Source organism: Leuresthes tenuis, unplaced genomic scaffold (genome assembly GCF_036924035.1).
Source record: "Leuresthes tenuis unplaced genomic scaffold, fLeuTen1.0.hap1 SCAF_21, whole genome shotgun sequence".
NCBI classification, from domain to species: Eukaryota; Metazoa; Chordata; class Actinopteri; order Atheriniformes; family Atherinopsidae; genus Leuresthes; species Leuresthes tenuis.
The window spans coordinates 27,361,412-27,377,683 of NW_027325375.1; the positions used below are offsets into that span (position 1 = coordinate 27,361,412).

Below are 16,272 nucleotides of genomic sequence, written 5' to 3' on the forward strand. Positions count from 1 at the left end.
GAGGTACCACTCACTGAATCATCACTCTTTATTTTGGTGCATTCATATGGAAATATAACAAATCATAATGAAGCAAGCAAACAGAACAAATGTTTGATCAAAATCCACAGATTTCAGTCGCTTTAGGCTACGTTTCTCTCCTCGGTTCCTCTTTTAATTTATTTTCCCATCAAGAGGAAAAACGAGTCAGATATGAAACATTTAGCATCCAAGTTTGTCTGCTGTTGATTTCTTGCACAAATACCAAGGAATTAATTCTAGAAAGCAAGCTCGACTTTTTAAGATTTAACATACTATCAAAATCAGAAACCGACTAAGCATGCAAGAACTCATAACCCACGCAGATCCTCCTCGGTAAGAGGCTGTAATTTGCATTTTAGAGTAATGATGCTGATGTTTGGAAATGTTACGAATGCAGTGGAAACTGCAGGGAGACAGACTCAGATCTGACCGTTGTGAATAATGTTGATCTCGATGGTAAAGTTGATCACCCACTCCTGTTGCTCAATCTCTTGTGCCTCAGACCTGACAGTCAGTACCGTGAAGTCTCAAACAGACACTGAGAAATGCTTATTTACAAAGATTTTGTACAACTTACTTAACAATACATGTCAAACTGATACAATGACTACAGGATGAAAGACTCCTCTGATTGATCCTAAGTGAAAAAGACAAATCATTCAGCAAATGGCAAAAATATAAAAGAAACAGCAAACAGAGGTTTGAAGCTGCATTTAAGAGGCACCTAAAACACCTCCTCCCCAACAGAAGCAGAGACGCTGTAAAGCTTTAAAAAAATGGTGGTTTTGGCCCCTGGAGATGACAAGCTGAAGCTGAAGTGGTCACAACCTTTTGGAATCCCACGCCTCTGAGATCTGGCTGCGATACAGGCACATCTACAGCTTGTGCATCTCAAACGACTGTGCAAATCACTCACTGAGAAGCAGCAGAACAGAGAAACTAAAATACTGTGAAATCTCTTTCTCTGACAAGCATTAATAGCATTTGCTAAAGGCTGAAAAATCTCGTAACTATGCTACACATGTTCATTATGTCATGATGTTACAGATATATGTAGGCTATGTCTTCTCGTATAATATATCTATATCTATATATATTTGCATATATATATAGCTAAATATCTATATAGATATATATATATATCCCAGGCTGAAAAAAATAACCCTTTTCTTCCTTTCATTTTACACAAATGTCACCCTGAGATTTGTCAAAACTAAATATCCTTCAAAAGGTTTAAGTTTTCCCCAACAGTCCACTAGCTCATATCATATTTTTGATACAAGTCTGATAAATATAATAATCGAAAAGCCTACTTAACTGACCTTTATGTACAAAATGCTGCACATACTAAAGCATAACATCCTACAGCACAGAAACAGTAAGACTGACATATGCAAACAACACATCAACCCGCTGCACTGCGACGATCACACAGCGCTGAGGAAGATGCAGCGGCGTGGAGATTTCAGGTCTCACACGCATGAAATCAAGCTGCGATGCCTTAACCTTGTGTGCTGCTATTGGAGTAACCAGACAGGTGAGTGCTGTGGCAGTACAGCATCCTCTCTTGTGCGTTATTGCAAATGTGCATCATCATCTTCAGCATTTTTTTGCTCCCAGTAAAATATATCTGACGTCGTTGGTCAGATAATCTGATCAATTTATGGCTTCCAGGGACAACACTACAACCTGTCTTTCACTCAATGTACTACTGTTACGTCCTAGTATGAATGAAGCTGGTGTTTCTTACAATAAGAGGATGTTTTAGGAGGACCTCACCATGAGACACTCAAGTCACAGGACACTTTGTACTAGCATACACATACACTTTAAAGCAGTAGCTACTAATCCGAATGACGATATACATCAAGACATGGAGAATCCTTTTGTGGACTCTCGGTCATCTACATTATCTGTTATGGACTTCGAACAGACTTCTGTTATGTTTCTGGGAACAGAGAGTAGTCAACGTGCCCCATTATAGACATTTATTCTGCTTCAAACTTGATTTGAACTCTAGAGAAAGTGTGGCTACACGAGAGAAGGAAATTCATCACGAGGCTGATAATGCATAATTAGATTTGAGACTCAACATTAAAAACACAGTTAAGGTGTTGGTCAGTGGACTGTTTCAGAACAGGAGCACTGTTCAGTTAGTGTCTTTAGGATGATGTGCTGCATCTGCCACAGCGGCCGATCGTTTGCATGACTCACACATACTGTTGCACCCCAGGTTTGTGATGTCTCCCTCTCACTTCTGACATCAAAGTAATCTTTCTCTCTGCATCACAGAACTCCATCAGCCTACTCAAAGTGGAAAAAGAAAATTCATGGTAACCTCAGAAGCAAAGTATTAATTCCCTTGTGTATCCTTTCACTTATTCGCCTTTTGCTTCAGCTGGGCAACCCTAGCTTGTCTGAGTTTTGTCTGAATGTCGACGGGCCTGTCGAAGAAGCCGACTATGACAGGCTCGTTGAGCAGAGATGCCAGGATCTGTTCGAACGAGAACGACCACTCTGTCTCTGACAGGTCGGGCGCGGCATCCTGGCTGTTGTGGGGGCTGGAGGTGTCCGAGCTCTCTGGGGTGGTAGAGGCGTCTTCAGCTGAAGACTCCTCCGCAGCGGCAGTGTTGGCAGGCTGTTTGGTCTCAGGTGGGCTGCGTGGCTCCTGCAGCCTCCGTCCCACCTCCTCCATCCTCAGGAGGAGGCTGGTCACATGGGCAACGGCCCGGTACAGTGACTCCTCCTCAGGATCTCCATGAAAAATATTGTAGAGCGTTTTGGAAAACTGGATGAACTGACTCTGAGATAGAATGAGAGACGTATTCAAAAACAAGTCTTTGTTGTTGTGATAAAAGGGAATCTAAATAAATGATGAATTTAATTACCTGATTGATTCTGGGTAGGTCCTTGATCGTTTCCTCTTTCTTGAGTATCTCATTTTGCCATTGTTTCAGATAGGCCTGCAGGTCCACCTTTCCCTTGCCTGTCAATATCACAAAAAACAAGATGTTTACTGTAACTGTTTCCAAAGCATGGGGGGTGCAGTACATTTTGGTGTAATTCTACCTCTCTCTGGGCTTTTCCTTATCACACCATCCTCTGGCAGATCAAAGGCTGGAACAAAAAAAGTGACGTGTGAACAAACTGTACTGAGACACATTTCCAGGCAAGACTCAGGGCAGAATCATTATAGAATTTAGGAAAAAAGGGAAGAATCTGAGCTTTAAGAGAAGAGAAGGAGTAAAGAGGCTAACCAGTGAGTCTACTCAAGTGAGAAGAGTCTTCAGTCAGTGGAAAAAAGTTCTGGATTCTTTGTTCCTTTAAGTGCAAAGGACTACCTGTAAAGGCTAAAAGAGACTGACAATGAGAGCACTGAAAGGAAAGAGACAGAATGAAATGACAGAGGATCCACATGAGCAATACAGGTTACACTGTGGTTAAGGACTTGCATAAAGATACTACAGATATCCATTATACTGAGGTGTGAGTTTAGTCTAATATCTCTAAATAATGGTGATGTATTGTAAACTGGTTATATCCGTCTTTCCAGTGTTCCACATAAGCAAAGTTAGGACTTATAGCTGTAACTGACAAATACTGGTAAGACCCTGCGTCATAGAAATGAACATTAATCTCTTAATTTAATCATCTTTCTTTGGAAAGGCCTTTCTAATGACATTCTAATGACTCCACTCAGATTTTGGACCTCTCCTCTTCTGCAACGATCTCCAGCTCTCAGAGGTTGGAAGTCTGCCCTGCTGTCACTCTACTCTTTGGTTCCCTCCACAGATTCTGGCTGGACCACTCTAAAATGCTCCTATTGTTGTTTGTTAACCATTTTTAAACCATGTGCGTTTACATGACACTAGAGGAAACTGGATTAATGTGTTAATCATCTCAGTTTACATATCTTAGAGTAAAGTACAATTAAAACAGTTCAAGCATTTCAAGGGCGTCAGTCTGCACCAATAAAATCATCTTAAACTTGAACTTAAAGACGACATCTGTGCAGTGATTTCAGCTATATTTTACATATACGATTATCTCCCCTCAGAGAAAGTTAGAAACAGCAGAATGTCAATAAATAAATTCCTCTCCATGTATGTATACTGAGACAAGAACCGTGGTCCAAGTCAATCTGTACGGCATCCTGGCTGTGGTGACTAAATAAAAGGTGCTAAATGCTTCAGATCAGCACATTACTGGAAGGTCCAGTTCTGCTCAAAATCCTGATTTTCAACAGCCTTCCTGCTGTTTTCCTTCAAAATCTTAATGCACTGCTGTTAGGATGTTGTTTACCCTTTTATTTTGTGGTTACCTGGAACACTAGCTGAGGAAAAGACTATGATTTATTATTTCTTTATTTATTCAAGATCCAAATGGAGACTTGCAGCCTATTCGCACTTCATTATGGAAAAATGTTATAAAATGCATTCTGCTATTATACATCTAATTTCTACTCCCATGGTTATTTAATTTATTTCCAACTTGCGCTGATGACCACATGTGTGCAATTTCATGCTCGGATTTAACATTTACCCACACAAGCCAGCAGGCAATGTCACTTTATTTGTCTGATAGCATCGTGCCTGCACCTGAAAGACACACCAGCATGTATTAAATATTTACTTTTGCACATGCGGTAACTCATTATCAGTTGTGAAAAGATCTAAACTTAATTTCAACGTACAGCAGAGTTGTTGTTAAGTTAAAGTTATGACCATAACACAGGTGGTGTTACTGAGCAGTAGCTTCGCTAATTGGAGCGGATTAGTCAATACAGCTGCTGCAGCGTGAGTTTGGACTAAAAATCTGCACACTCTCAGCACTCAAACACTATATTTCCTGGATCAATGGGGTGTGAGATCTAGTTTCAGCCCCTGAGGAAGCAGACATAACAGTAACAGTGCTTCGTGCCTGTGATGTGGATCAGAAGTGAGTCATGTTAGTCCAGGATGTGACCTGTCCTTGGTGCTGAAACAATGTGCGCTCTCCACCAGACAGAAAATAAGCTTTGCTGCTAGATGTTCGTTGGCCTGGCACAGCACAAATGGTGACTCAGGGCCTGTCTGCTGCTAAACTGTCCGTTGTAATTTGTCAGTTGCTTCCTCTACGTAGATCCTCTTTTTGGAGAAACTGGCCCACTGCTAAAACGCGCTCACATGCTCCTTGACACCCATCGTTGCCATGGCAAGTTCTTTCACCCGACACGGACTATTCTTACCCCAGCCTCCGAGCAGGCTGTGACACACCATGCAGATAAGAGCTACACATTCAAGGACAGCATCCTACCCCAAGGCAATGTGCTCACTCAACAAATCCTGAGTTATGGACTGGATTATTAAAATGACAGCTCATATGTTTTCGAGCTCTGTGCACCACAGGCTCATTTAACACTATCTGACCTTGTGTTTTACATGTGTTGCTTCTCTTCTGTGAGTACATGACTGCAGCATCAGTGCTGTAATGCGTTTTAGGGAAACTTCAGAAACTGAATCAAAGCTGAAAACGTTTGTTGCAACTATACTTTGAACCAACAGGAGTTTGTTTTCACAGTCCAGATGCCGTGGGGGAAAAAATGGGTCAAAGGCTGAAGATGCAACTGTGTTGTTTACAAAGTCAGATGGCATGCGGACAACTAAAGGGGATTGCTGCTGAAATGATCATGTGGGGGACCAGCTGCTGCTGGTTTTATCAGTTGTTTATTACTGACCTGGCGGCAGGTGTAGCTTGAAGAGGAATATCAGCTTATTTGTGAAAGATCCACCATATAAAGTATCTGTGGGAGAAGCGATATGCAGTTAAAGCAGCATGGATACTGAGGTGAAAAGATGCATTAGTAGAGAGCAGATTTCGAAGGAACTTACCAAGGGCACAGCAGAACTCTTTAAAGTTGATGAGACCATCCTGGTTTTCGTCTATTAGGCGGAAAACCCAGAGGGAGAGGGTGCTCATGGAGGTGCAGAAAGCCCAGGGCTCAAGCAGAGAGAAGAGCACACTGAACTGTTGGAAACCCAGTTGATACTGCTCCAAATAGGCCAGACTGGGGTCATGGTGGAGCAGAGCTGGACTTTTCATTGTCCAGTAACAGCTGAGGAAATGCTGCCTCTGAAAGTAGAGGAAGGGAAGGGTGCAGGGGGTGGGACAAAGGAAGCTTGAAACCTTTTTACAGTTCTGTATAAAGGTGGTGAGGATGCTGAGTTGTATTATGTTTAAGACTCACTTTGAACAAATTATAAAGCTCATCAAGCTGTGAGACGTTAAATCGGACTTCTTGGGACACCACCCGGATCTGACAACAGATAATAAATCAGTTCTTGTTGATGTTGTATTCTTAGCAACAACACAGTAAACTATTGTGAACTCACAACATTTTGCTTGGTGGTATCCTCCAGTGTCTGGATCACATAAAGCTTGTTTCTCTTCCGTGAACTCTCAACTTCCTCAGAGCGGATATGTCCATATTTCTGGAAAAAAAACAAACAGTTTTTGTCAACCCCAATAAAGAAACTGTTAACTAAATAAAGACGATGGGGTAATCACATAATACCTTGTAGGCCTCTTGGATCAGTTCACTGATATCAACACTGATGTGAGAAGCTTTGTCATTATTGCCCACTGAAGCTTGCTGCACGGTTGGAGGCAGCGGGCTGTCTTTGTTAGTCACACTGTCGAAGAATCTGAAATAACACCATCAGAAAGGGAGACGGAGCAATTTGCAGAGCGGCAATGTCTAAAATATGTCAATCCTACTTTGTCAGTATGCATACAGACTTGTTGAGGATGGTGACGGCTTCTGCATCATCGTGGCAGCTGATCAGAGCCTCCATGTTGTAGTCCAGCACAGCGAGGCCGAGCTGCAGAATAGCTTTTATGCCATCATAAAAGAAACAGTCCACCACATTTACAGCGCTCTCGATGGGCAGAACACTGATGAACAGAGTGAGAAACCAGGACAAGGACACAGACGAGAAGAAACTCAGGTCTGTCATGTGATCAACCAGCTGGGGGAGGTTTTCTCTGATCAGGTCCTCGAACACAGCCTGGTCAACCAAAGCACCTAGGAATGACAAAAATGACCATTGAAGTTCCACCTGCTCAAATTACCAGCAGAAACACCGTTAGAAACCAGCGCTTCCAGTCTCACCAATAATTCTTCGGTTAAAGTAATCCGGCAGCATCCTCTCACAGACAGCTACCAACAGCCAGAAAGCCTCCTCCTCTTTCGCATACAACAGGAGAACTGAGGTGAGGATGTTCATGGCCTAAACAGGAGAAAACACACCCGTTCAGCAGATTTAGAAAAGTTTTGCAAGGGAACATCACACACACACAAATAAATGAATAAATATCTCATCTGTTTTCTATTAGACTCAATACCAGCACAATAAGTAGGACTTATTGTCACATTTTCTGCATCACAAAGTGAATGCATGTAGGTACACGTTACAACTGGACCTTTGTAGCTTGTACTTTTAAGCTGTATTTGCACAGCTTTCTGGCCTACAGCTCAACAGCTTTGCTAAATTACATATTCCATCAGCTCAGGATCTATTACCAACATAAAGTACTGTGCAAACGTTTTGAGCCATCCCTCATGTACAACTCCAGTGAGATTGTAGGAATTGTAGGTCCTTGCGGCTAAAGATGCCATTTAAATTTGGTTCTCTGCTAAGCTGTCTTATGTGTGAACATAAAACTGGGTCATCCCTTGAGTTAGGTGCCTTTTTTTATGCTTGAATAATTCATAGGTCAATGTTAAGTGGTCTAACAAAGAACTGCAAATTAGGGGAAATAAAACAGTCAGTGTGCATAGAAAAACTCCAGTCCCTTCAGAAAGCCTGGAGAACTATTACTCAAGACCACTTTAAGAGATTACAAGAATGTCTGGCTTCTGGGAAGCAAAATATAAAGAACTGAGGAGTGGATCAAGGCTCAACACTGTAAATGATCACAAAAACTGAAGAAAGAAGTTCTAATTTTAAGAGAAAATAAGCTTGTGATGTGTGAATGTCTGAGTATTCGTCATATGTTTTCCAGTCTAACAAGATGTTTCTTATCGGTGTCAACCAGTGCTTCCCTGCCAGATAACAACACGCCTGAAGAAATACGAATACCTGGCAGTATCCAATTTTTGGGTTCCTGCAGGCATAGGCAGTGAGGACTCTGCGTAGAGCTGAGATCCCCGTGTCACTCTGAAAGGCCGGGTGCTCAGGCAGAGAGCGGTGCAGATCTCTTTCAATCTCATCTGTAGCCAGAGTGCTCGTGCCCAGAGACTGCTCCACCAGCTCAGTGTAATAGCCGGGGTGAGTGGCCATGTCATTGACAGCTCCTGCAGAGTCAAACCCACAGTCAGCTCAAACACAGATGTGGTAATGACCTCACACCGACCGTGCTGAATACTGAGAAAAGAATCTTTGAAACGTGAAAGGCCTCATTAAGGAACCACTTACACTGCATGTCACTTACTGTACACGACCTGGATAGAGAAACATTTGATCTATAAATACCTGAAAACAGCATCCACAGTTCTCCCCTCAAGGCTTCAGGAACGCCGCGAACAATCAGGTCTCGAGTTTTCCTGGTGAAGAACATACTTGTTCCGCGTCCATATTCAGAGAAATGGATATTCCAAGACTGCTCCTTCATCTTCTCTTTGAGCTATCAAACACATACAGGCCACATCACTATCAAAGCTGGTTGTGTTTCTGAACACACGCATGCTTTAATTTAACATCAACCCCTCTAATTGATCACTAATTCTGGTACATTACAAGAGCATCGAAGTAATCCAGCAGGATTTAAAATAAATGCAGTTGAGCTCTGATGCTTACCATTTTGGGATCAAGGTTTTCAACATCCTGGGGGTGGAAAACAGTCATGAGAGCCTCGGTGCTTACAGCCTTGCTGCTGTCTTTCTGTCCCACCATCAGAGTTACATCCTCTGGATTGTCCTCGAAGTGATTTATGAGTGATTGACATTCGCCTCGTATGGCCTTGGTGGTAAAAACATGTGATTTACACGGTCATAAACCAGTGCAAACGACACCAGGAAAATGGCACAAACGACACATCTAAGAATGTTACCTCTGATGAAGCAGAGTACTGTGGGCTGGCACTGATCCCACACCTGCTACGGATTGTATTTGCAAGCCGTTGGTAGTCCCGTACCTCAGTGAAACGCAACGCTCTCTTTCCACGCACACACACAGTTAAAGTCCTGCTGCTGGAATCTGGCTTCTCAACGTTAACAACCTGGAAAAATGGCAATGTTGCCAGAGCAGATGGTCACTGTGTGAGTCTCTCTGCTATGCATCAGTTAGCCAGGTGCTATATGAGAACGGGCTTTGAATCGATGCAGCAATGCAGTTCTACCTCTCGCATTGGAATAATGACATGGCACTGGCTTCCATCCTGACTGGCAAAACACAGGTAGTTCTCAGAAAGACAGATCTTGCCCAGTGTGTTAAAATGGCTGAAGGGCACCCACAAGAAGCTCTCGTGGACCTCTAACAAGTTTTCCTCTTTGGGAAGCCGGAAAAACGTCCGGAACTGATCGCTCTTTGCATGAGCTTCGAGGCCTCTGTGGGGAAAGTGCAGCAGAAAGTAATATGTCGTACGCAGAACATCACATTGAATTTATTCCTTTTAAAATCAGTAGTCAGTCTCAAAGGCACAAGAGGCATGCAATAAATTCTCAATAGCATTGGAGAAAGGGCACCGATGTAACAGCATGTTCTGGGTGGTGGTGAAAGGAGAAATTAAATATGTGTGAGACAGAAAAGAAGATTTCTTGTGACCAGGACCAGTACTTGGAGAAGGTGGAACATGTACAGTTTAACAACGCACGGGCACAAATGTACAAATCAATGCACCCAAACGTCATTTATACAAATGGACGAGCAGTCAAACCTGTCGGGGTGTGTCTTTCACCTATTTAGGATCTATTTTCAAAGTTTGCCAACATAAACTAAAGCTGAAGTTATTCACGTCAGTTAGAAAGAGAAATAGCAACAATTCATAGAGATCAACATCTCTGTTTGGCTACAGGTTAGAAAAGTCCACATGAAAGCTGTGACGGCTCACTATCATTTTTAAGGTGTTCAATAAGTAAACGCCAGCAAAAGTACCTTTAAGGCTTTTACACACAGATTTAAAGGGAAGTTATCTTCTGCATCTCTTCCATACAGAAGGAAAGCAGTGAAAAGTTATCCTGTTTCTTACAATCATATGAAGCACATGAGCAGCCTCCAACGTGCTGAGTTTATAGATTACCCTTTCTCTATATTAAAAGTGTCCTATTAAAGACGCATGACTGTGGCACATTAACTCCAAATCGAAAGAAAGGAATACGTATTCGCATTGGCAATTAAAAAAAGTCACTGGTACTGTCATAATTTATGAGCCAGACTCATAAATTATGAGTTTTTTTAGACTCAAGTTAGATTTTCTGCTTATTCTGGTTCTTCAAGTTGTCAGCCAGCACTAAGAGGATCATGTAAAGCTGTGCAGTGTGGCAGACACAGTACCTCTTGGTAATCTGCAGGGGGTCTGAGAGCGCTGGCTCTCTCTGGAATGCCTCTTTATCAAAAAGACGCTTGATGGAGTAGTCGGCCAGCTGTTCCATGATGACAAAAGTTTCACTGAGGTGCAGCAGCATGGAGAAGTAATGATCCTCTCCATGGGCCAAAACATGGATGCTCTCAGTCAGAATAACATTAGAGGTTTTCTCCAGCCTCCAGATCTCATCCCAGGAGATGACCAGCTTCACTGCAAAGTCAGCAACAAATGAGGATAAAAACAACAACAACATTCTCATATTATTAGCAAAAAGTCCCTCCGAGACCTGAAATTCACAGCTCTTTGATTCACACCCCTTTTCCAAGTCTCCAGTGTGAGGTCAGTTATAATGGCTTTCGCTCAATTGTGAAAGCAGCCATTATCAAGAGCTATTTCCTGTTGGGGAAAAAGGGCCTTAAAAGCCCTCGATGGCGACCGTTAGGTGCTACAAAACTCTTTGTCACAACCAGACAACATGTAAAGGCAAGTGGCAGCAGTGCAAAGAGAGACATGGCTCACCTTCAGCTCCGAGAAGGTATGAATAGAAGCACAGGAAGTTTGTGCTGAGGTAAAGCCACCCCTGGCAGGGCACTTTGCCTCTCCAGTAGCTGCATGAGTAATATGTGACCAGCTTTTCCTCTGGAGGCAGCTCAAACCACTTCTCAAACCTCAAAAGTGCTTCTCGGAATTTCTCAGGATCATCCTCCAGCACCAGAGATGTCTTCCCTTCCTCAGCGATAAGGCCCTAAAACACGCAGATTGAGGTTATTTGGGTTTTATAAACCAACTCTGACGCCATCACACAGCCCAGATAGGAGGGACTGTTCGAGTATCATCATTTCTTACTCTAATCTTTCCCTGTACGAAGCTGGTGATGTCTTCACTGGAGTCAAAAACGGAGAGCGTCCTCATGATGTTCTGCTGCAGCCAGTCCCAGTGCTGGACAATCTCCTCTTTGGTGACCCCTGACCAAACAAATGTAAGAAGAAATGATAAAAAAAAACTCAGACTTTCTGGCATATTTGGAATTTCTTTTTGCATTTACGAAGAAATTTACTTTTTACTTCTTTTAAAAACAATAATTTGTCTTAACTTGCATTTGCTAACGTTAAATTAACTGTAATTCTAACTGAATTTTGCTGGACTTTAATGCGTCAACAGTGAATGTTTTAATGCGGTTTCAGAATTAAAATAATTTAAAATCAGCGGGCATCTTTACAGAAATGCCAGACTCTGGTGAAAACAAAGTCTCATACCACATGCTATTGACCAGTAAACTTGTGAGTCTGGTGTGTGGTGAAGGATGCGGTACGGAGCAACTTTGGATGTGGAGTCCAACACAGTGTCCAGAGTTCCCACGAGGAGACCTGTAACATACAGTAAATTTGTATTTTATTAAATAATATATACTGTTATACGCAAAACCTACAGCCTTATATCACCTCTGAAAAGCAGAAAGACAGACATTAGATTGACCATGACAAGGTTTTTATCCAGAGCTAATCTCATCACTATATAAATCATGCTTAAACTTACTTGTGCAACTGGAGTTCATCACTAATGATGAATATTTTAAAGCATACAGCACCAGCTGCATTCATCTCGTCCTTTAGTTATCCGTCTAATATTTGGATCACCCACTATGTGTGTAAACTGATACTGAAGGAGGAAATGAATGGCCCCACAGATCCATGTCTGAACTAAAATTAGCTAAATCTGGTACCTTTACACTGTCTCTGTGATGGGCCCCCCATGAATTATTAACAAGGCTGCTCTGAAACCACTATCCAATGCACAGCATCAGTATTAAAGTGGGCTGCCTGCTGAGCACACATGAGCTCTGAGGCGCCAAATATTATGAAAACTATCCATCTATCTGTAAATTATTTAACAATAACATAAATTAATTAATATCATTACTTAATATCTGCTTTATTTAATAATTGTAGAACTTTACACAGCAGAGGATGGACTTTCAAGGCTCCTCTGCTTAAACCTGTAAAGTAGTATTTAACCTGTACTATCACTAAAGAAGGCACACAGAACACCTGTGCTGTCACCTCCAATATTAAACACCATTCATTAGGATTAATTATCTATTTGTCACATTACAGGCGTCACATTCTCGTAAGCAGTTAGAAAGTTTAACTTTGTTAAGTCCGCTGCAGGCGTTTCAGCTACACAGCTACACTGCTGACCCACAAACACACTTTAAATAAATATTTACAACCAATTTTCCTCACAATTCAGCTAGTTATATTTCATATACGGTGACGCACAGTATGCTCAGATCCTCCCCTTTGGATGCAAGGGTCCACAAACCAGCATAAATACCTGCTCTGAATGAGCTCCACAATCCTGTGGTGAAACATTTATATCCTGACGGGAGTCGTCTGTACAAGGATGACAATAAACCCATCCAGAGGACACTGAATTATCTAATGAGAATGGCCAACGTGTGCGATGGCATCTCAAAGTATCTGACGTTGGCCCAGTTGAAGAGCAATGGGACAACAGGTAATAAATATCCAAAAGTTATCTAGAAACTTGCAGGATAAATGCTAGTGGATACTGAAATTCTGCTGGCAACACATGAAGGCAAAACACTCGACAAGATAACTCATGTTGCTAGTTATTCATCTGCATTTATACTGTAGACTCCAAATTTCCAAGACAATGAAACAGGATTGTCTTTTTCCAAGCGTGCAAAAGATAAAGCTACTGTTTGAGTTGAGCGTATGATACAGATATGACCTGATTTACAGTGAGACAGCTCAAGTGAACATCCACAAAGCTGCTGATGCGTTTATCACCCAGGGAGGAGGTCGTGTGAGAGAAAGTGGTGAAAACATCCACACACTAACTGGGGTTAAGGGTCAAGTTTAGTTAGCTGGTGACATTTTTACACAGGAGATAACAAAACTTCAGAGTTGTTGTACGTGTTGTGATGCAACATTAGGCATTAGGCAGCGAGATAGGTAGGAAATGAGATTAGCCGTCAATCATGTTCTATAGCAAACAAAACAAATAAGAAAGTTTACTGGCACTTACACACAGAGGCAGCTTCTCAGCGGGCTGCCTGAATACCAGCTGTTTAGTGCCTAAACTGACTCACATTATGTTGACACTTGTCTCCTACCTGTTGCAAAGAGGCTATTTTTATAGAGCCTGTAACACCCACCCTAATAAAGCCAGACAGCACCGTTAGCATAGCGACATTAATTATGAGTTAACACGTAAATATCTTATGCGTTTTAATGTGGTTTGTGAGGCGACAGCAGCAGCAGTCCCGAGCCTACGAGGAGGCGATGACCGAACCGTTAACGTTACCTGTCAAACCGCCGCCACCTTCTCCGTAGCCTCGTCTCCTTTGCAGTACGAAATACTCATTATCCTTCTCGGTGACCCACAATTTAAACGCGTTTTTCAGCAGAATTTCCTCAGGTTTGAGCCACATGTTTCAAACGTCGCGAAGCTCTATATTAAATCCACCTGACATGTCACAGTCATCTGTAACGCTCCCCCAACGGCAAAACCGGAGACATTTGTTTGTGTCCGAATCCCTCCCTTCCCACGTCGACAAGAAATGCTGCCAAAAGTCGCAAGGCATTGTGGGATTGTAGTTTCTGGGGAAAGGGTGGACACAAAATTGTGTTTCCCGAATGAAAGACAGAAAAGAAAGAAAGAATACTCTGTATTTGCCATGGACTGTATGTTTAATTCATAAACAACACTTTTTCTGAACCTCAACAGCTATCAAATATCTTGTGTGACCCTTTTTATTGCTCTGAGATAGATTACACGATGCTTTAAGACAATGTAGTACCGCTGGATACTTAATACTAAATCTATCCACTGTGTGTTCACGAACACTTAATAAAATGACTCTAAAACAATAACAATTTATGGATATTCTATGAATTTTTTTTTTAAATGTCTCATTACTGACACATTCCTAAAAGTGGCAAAACAGATGGTAGAACTGAATATCTCTGTATTACACATGGTGAAATGTGGAGAAACATTTCTACATAGTGTTGTGCAAAAAGTCTCAAGCCACCCCTCATTATTTAAACGTACAGTATATATAAAGGAAACTGTAAAATAGGTCCAGCAAACTATTGAAAACATAAATGGAAATACATTAGCCATATATGAGCAAAATCTGATATTTTTTTTAGCCTTCTAACAAGCTTGAAAGTCAATGTTTGGAATGATCACCTTTACTCTTCAACACAGCCTGAACCCTCTTAGATAAGCTTTCTTGGCATTTCTTTAAGACGTCTTTGGGGATAGTTCTCCAGTCTTCTTGAAGGACATTTTAAAGCTCTTCTTTTGTGATGTTCTGTGTAAAGATGATCCCACACTGCTTCAATAATGTTGAGGTCCGGGCTCTGGGGAGGATTCATCCCTCCATAAGACCTGTTGCCACTGATTTTCAGTCCACCTCTTGTGTCATTTGGCATAGCTCAGCCTTTTCTCCCTGTTTCCCTTCCTTAAGAATGGCTTCTTGACAGCCACCCTTCCATGGAGACCATTTCTGATGAGGCTTGGGCCAACAGCAGATGGATCAACTGAAGGTCCAGCATCTCTCAGGTCCTGTGTCAGGTCTTTGCTGGATGTTTTTTCAAATTTCCTCCAAAGTCCTGCATGTAGCACATCCTCATAAACATAGTAAGTGTGCTGCATTTATATAGCATATTTCAACAGCAGTCTATTTTAGAGTTTAAAAGCTGTAATCCTGTCAAAAATGCATGATAATTCCTCCACTGAAGGAATAACAGTACTGTGGTTGTGATATTTCATGGCTGATTCACTTATCAGGAAGTCGCAACAGTAATCTTTGGTTCAAGTCAGCATTTTGAATAACTGTAAATGACTATTCAGCATTCATGTGATAGTGACACAGAGTGAAACTCCCTTCTGGCATTGGGATTTGGCGAAATAAACAAAAGAATGCATCAATTAGCAACCATTCAGGCACAAATGAATTAGTGACACTCAGTCGTTTCAGTTCATCCTGAATGTGCTGAATGGGGTTGAGTTAGGCGCTCACAGCAAGCCTGTGCATTTTTTTTAACCATAAAACTGCATGTTGGGCCTTGATTGGTCCAAGACGATATTATCACATTGAAACAGGGAAGTGCCTTCACTTATCTGCTGCCACTAATTAGAAGGAGCAATGCTTTGTAATGCAGTGGTGGATAAAGGATAAACACACTATGTTATAAACAGTGACATGTAAGGGTACTGCCACATTTATCTGACCCAAAAAAAGGGCCATTATATTTGCACATTGTCACATATCTTCTGTTACATGGCAACAGGGAATAATTGATCAGTGTGAAATCAACCATCAACCTATCCAATTAAGGCAACTTCTGCGAGCCAGTGAGAGGTAAAGAAGAGCAGGTTATGTCTACGCTTAATCATGATGAAAAAAGAGAGGGGATTTGGAAGCAGCTATTCTATATGACAGCCATGTATACCCTGCACATCACTACTTGCAATGCTCCAGTAGTATTTTATGCTGAATGATTCCTTGATTAGACCAAAAGTAGTAACACAAAACAACCTATAAAAATACATAATTATCTAATTTATTCAAACAATTTTTCCTGTACAGCACAGAAAACATTAAAACTCTCCCTTACTGTCCCAAGAAATTAGTTTGCATTAATTCTGTTT

At 41.7% G+C, this 16,272-nt stretch overlaps 1 protein-coding gene across 3 annotated transcripts; it reads right to left on the bottom strand.

The window, feature by feature from the left end:
- Nucleotides 1–14: 14 nt before the first annotated feature.
- Nucleotides 15–14,151, bottom strand: tbc1d8b (TBC1 domain family member 8B). Of its 3 annotated transcripts, XM_072374233.1 has the most exons (22): nt 13,915–14,151; nt 11,841–11,951; nt 11,431–11,549; nt 11,104–11,329; nt 10,554–10,794; nt 9,400–9,607; nt 9,112–9,279; nt 8,859–9,020; nt 8,535–8,685; nt 8,142–8,356; nt 7,172–7,289; nt 6,799–7,084; nt 6,575–6,704; nt 6,393–6,491; nt 6,248–6,316; nt 5,892–6,132; nt 5,738–5,803; nt 3,279–3,371; nt 3,091–3,138; nt 2,910–3,007; nt 2,408–2,824; nt 15–2,328 (listed from the first exon to the last, which is right to left on the bottom strand). In XM_072374233.1, the coding sequence occupies exons 1-22, from the start codon at nt 14,039–14,041 to the stop codon at nt 2,326–2,328; spliced, it is 3,396 nt and encodes a 1,131-aa protein (XP_072230334.1). In that variant the 5' UTR covers nt 14,042–14,151; the 3' UTR covers nt 15–2,325. The 3 variants fall into 3 exon arrangements, with proteins under 3 accessions (XP_072230334.1, XP_072230333.1, XP_072230335.1); XM_072374232.1 differs by having other exon boundaries at nt 15–2,824; XM_072374234.1 differs by lacking the exon at nt 3,279–3,371 and having other exon boundaries at nt 15–2,824.
- Nucleotides 14,152–16,272: the final 2,121 nt, after the last annotated feature.

What these genes read in the sequence shown, in the direction of transcription:
- tbc1d8b (XM_072374232.1), bottom strand. Translation starts at nt 14,041, where the DNA reads ATGTGGCTCAAACCTGAGGAAATTCTGCTGAAAAACGCGTTTAAATTG. An exon ending in TCGTACAGGGAAAGATTAGA is followed by an intron (nt 11,330 to 11,430) that starts GTAAGAAATGAT and finishes TGCGTGTTTTAG; the next exon opens with GGCCTTATCGCTGAGGAAGG. An exon ending in AAAACCTTGATCCCAAAATG is followed by an intron (nt 8,686 to 8,858) that starts GTAAGCATCAGA and finishes TGTGTTTGATAG; the next exon opens with CTCAAAGAGAAGATGAAGGA.